Source organism: Lupinus angustifolius, chromosome LG06 (genome assembly GCF_001865875.1).
Source record: "Lupinus angustifolius cultivar Tanjil chromosome LG06, LupAngTanjil_v1.0, whole genome shotgun sequence".
Taxonomy (NCBI): domain Eukaryota; kingdom Viridiplantae; phylum Streptophyta; class Magnoliopsida; order Fabales; family Fabaceae; genus Lupinus; species Lupinus angustifolius.
This window is the reverse complement of record NC_032014.1, coordinates 29,010,198-29,013,823: the sequence shown is the minus strand read 5'-3', so window position 1 is coordinate 29,013,823 and position 3,626 is coordinate 29,010,198. Positions and strand designations below refer to the sequence as shown.

The window sequence follows — 3,626 nt, the reverse complement described above, 5'->3', positions numbered from 1 at the left end:
TAACTTACAAAAATTATTAATTTCCTGACAAATAAAAAATATATGATATATGGAGTGGTATAAATTTTGGGATAAAACATATGAGCCCAAATCAATATAGTTATTTATTTTTAGTAATACAAAAGAATTTAATATCTATACACCTATATTAGTGGTGTAAGTTTTTTACACTATCAATACATCATCCACCATTTCATCATCTAGCATTTGATGGTTAAGATACAAATGGTAGATAATATCCGACACCGTAAAAAACACTTACATGTCTGGGATAAATAAATTAAATAATGAGCAATGTAGAGTTTGAAGTTTCAACCTTAGGGATCTATCTTCTTCATCATATTGAGGAAGCACTTCTCTCATTCTTCACTCTATAAAAACGGTGTCGTTTTGACCTGGTAATCACCAAATATACACGTATCAAAAAATTTCATTTTCATTTTTTTATGAAACCCTGAACTTAATTATTGATTTTATTCTTTTTTAATGGAAGTTTTTGGGATTATTGTGTTTCATTTTTTTAGTATCAAACTTTGCCTCTCTTATGTTAATTTAGTCAATATTACGGTTTTGGCAGTCTCTGTAACCTCGTTGTGGCGGTGATCACAACCGCATTGAGTTGACATGGTTTTAAATTGGAATTGTGGTTGTGATTGTGGTTACAGTTATGTTACATTTAACACAATTTCAAAAAATTGATGCGGCCACCCGCAATTGCGCGGTCTTAAAACTGCAATATCGTGGACCGCAATGTAAAACCATAGTCAATGGTACGGTTTTGGCAGTCTCTGCAACTTAGTTGCAGAGGTCATGAGTCTCGGTGGAACTGTAAGGTTGTTGGCATAGATTTAAATTTGAATGATTGCTATCAAATTATGGCTATGGCCGTAGTTGCAGTTATGTTACATTTAAGAACAACCGATATGGTCTGCCACAATTGCAGTCGCGATTGTTGAGATTTTTATAACTGTAATATTATTGTCACAATTGTTATTCCGGATCGCAATGTAAAAACCATGGTTGTTGTCTTGTGATAATCAGGAATTCAAATCCCGGAAACAACGTTACCCCTTGTAATGCTTGAATTTTTGTCTTGAGACTTTTTCGAAAATCCCTTGGCTAATAGCCAGAGGGATAGTTAAACAGTGATAAATTTGTTTCAAGTGGTTTTCTTTGTATTTAGTCATCTCTAATCTGCAGTGCATTGTTTCTATATAACTCTTGGCTTAGTGTGAATGATGGATCCAAGTAACCTTTCATTTGGTGATGGGATCGAAGTGGTTCACCAAAATGGTGTTCATCGCGAGCCTTCAAATTCTGGAGAGGATAGCGTTGTTTCAAATGATTTAGACATCAATCTTACTGAAAGTACAGAATCTCTACCCCAAAATGGAAATTTCGAAAATCTCAACCAGGCCGATGGCACTGTAACTGAGAACTCATCTGTGGCCGCAAAAATCAAAATATTAAATGAAAACACCAAGGGCAACAATGTGACCCTTGCTAAGGTGAGAGGGTTTTTGTTTTCCGTGAGTTGGTTTCGTCAAGTTAGTCATTTTTTGGATCTCATGTATTAGCTTGATTCTAGGAAGAGGGAGTGAAAATCACAAATCAAACAGGACAATTAAAAGCACAAAAGGATCCTGTTAAGAATAAGAATGCTAAGGCCTCAGCTTCCAGTGGTGTCCACTCAAGTTTGGTGAAAAGGAACAAAATTGCGAAAGATAAAGAGGAAGCATCTTCTGTTTCAAATGGTGCATCGGCTTTAGACTCGTGCACAAGACAGCCTATTAATAGCAGATCATTGAATAACCGGCAGACTCGATTGTCCATGGTAAACTCTTGTCAATTTGCTTGCTTTTCCCAATGTTTACTTAGGAACAAAGATAATTGTGCTTCCTTTTGTGATCACTGACTGTTTTTTAACTTTATTTCTATCAGCGCCCTTCGAAGTCTGATGCATCGTCTTCTGATGTAGCTACGTATGTAACGCTTGCTTTTATTTGTAAATGTTTCATCATTAAAGCATATGATGAATTTATTATTGTAATTATCTGATTCATGGAATGATTTATTGGGCACAGGGAGAAGACAAAACCAAAATCATTGAAAAAAGGATCAGTAGATAAAGGTCAAGGAGAAGCAGAATCTTCTTCGTATCCTTTTTTTTGTGGGAACTACTGCAGATTTGCTTATAGTTAAACATTGAGTGTGATGCTATGTATTGTTTTTGGTTTATCCTTAATCCACACTTAGAAGTACCAATGCCGAAGATTCCAAACCTCGCAAGGTGGGGACACTTCCAAATTATGGATTCAGTTTAAGGTGTGGTGAAAGAGCTGAGAAAAGAAGAGAGGTAAATAGTTAATACTTTTTTCAACTTACTATACCCTTGGCTCCTTGCCCATGTTTCTTTTGAATAAGTTCTTAGCTAACAGAAAATAATTGATATTCATGTGAGCAGTTCTACAGTAAAATTGAGGAAAAGATTCATGCAAAGGAGGTTGAAAATAGTAACTTGCAAGCAAAATCCAAGGTGAAAATTCTTTATATCTGAAGCTGAAATATAAATTGTCGATTTTTCCTTTTAATTCAACCTTTTCATGCCTTCTTTAGGAGTCACGAGATGCCGAGATTAAGATTCTTAGGAAGAGTCTAACATTTAAAGCAACTCCTTTGCCAACTTTCTACCAGGAGCCTCCTCCTCCTAAGGTGGAGTTTAAGAAGGTAAATCCCCCTCTCTATTGAATTGAATTGTCTTCCTCATTTTGCTCATTCGACATGTCATTGTGAACAAGAACATCGTTCGTTTTTTAATAAGTTTTTTCCGGTGTCTGGACTGTTGATCCTTTACTTGATTTTGTTTTGAGTCAGTAAGTTTCATCTTGTCATTTGGAAAATTGATTTGTTTTAGTCTTTGGACATTACTAATGTAGATACCAACTACAAGACCTAAATCTCCCAAGCTTGGTCGTAAGAAGAGTTCAATCAATTCTGAGTCAGATGGAAACACTAGCAGCAGTTCTCAACAAGGTCGTATAAGTTTCGACGAGAAAACGTACCAGAGTAATAACCCTACTAAAGGAGTTACTCCTATCCATCCAAAGAAGCCACTACGGAAATCTCTTCATGCTCGACTTGCTACTAGAAAGCTCAATTCACCCAATTCAAAAACCGCACTGCAAGGTCCATCTGAACCAAGGAAGATCGAAAAGACTGTATCTAGCTCGACAAAGAAAGATATCACTCCATCCAATGCTACAGAGGAAGAGAAAATTCCGATACCTGCGACCAATGAAGAGGACAGCACATTGCCCAGCGAGACGAGTGAGGCTCTGCCCCTGAATGTGGTTCATTCAGACAAGCCGAGTGAAACGGAGTCTGGTGTGAATGGTGATCCAGTGGAAGAAGATAATCCTCAGCTTCCCTTTACTCAAGAATCCATCAAGGCAGAACATTAAGCAAACAGAAGGTTAGTTTGAGAGAGATTAGTTTTATTTCATGAATATGTATATATATATATGTTATATAGAAGCATATGATAGATTACTTGACAATGAAGAAAACTTGCAGAATTGCATTATAGTTTGTGTTGTATCAACTTGTCCAAGCAGAATTGTTTCTTC

At 36.3% G+C, this 3,626-nt stretch overlaps 1 protein-coding gene across 2 annotated transcripts; it reads left to right on the top strand.

Moving 5' to 3' along the window:
* LOC109350730 (protein WVD2-like 5) lies at positions 307-3,626 on the top strand. Of its 2 annotated transcripts, none has more exons than XM_019592004.1 (9): positions 307-398; positions 1,231-1,508; positions 1,589-1,834; positions 1,942-1,982; positions 2,085-2,156; positions 2,260-2,356; positions 2,465-2,536; positions 2,617-2,727; positions 2,937-3,626. In XM_019592004.1, exons 2-9 carry the CDS (start codon positions 1,236-1,238, stop codon positions 3,459-3,461), a joined length of 1,437 nt encoding a protein of 478 aa, XP_019447549.1. In that variant the 5' UTR covers positions 307-398; positions 1,231-1,235; the 3' UTR covers positions 3,462-3,626. The 2 variants fall into 2 exon arrangements, with proteins under 2 accessions (XP_019447549.1, XP_019447548.1); XM_019592003.1 differs by having other exon boundaries at positions 2,257-2,356.

Excerpts from the sequence above, each read along its gene's own strand:
- LOC109350730 (XM_019592003.1), top strand. The coding sequence starts at position 1,236 with ATGATGGATCCAAGTAACCTTTCATTTGGTGATGGGATCGAAGTGGTT. Across the intron at positions 1,835-1,941 it reads GGCAGACTCGATTGTCCATG|CGCCCTTCGAAGTCTGATGC; the intron begins GTAAACTCTTGT and ends TATTTCTATCAG. Across the intron at positions 2,537-2,616 it reads ACTTGCAAGCAAAATCCAAG|GAGTCACGAGATGCCGAGAT; the intron begins GTGAAAATTCTT and ends TGCCTTCTTTAG.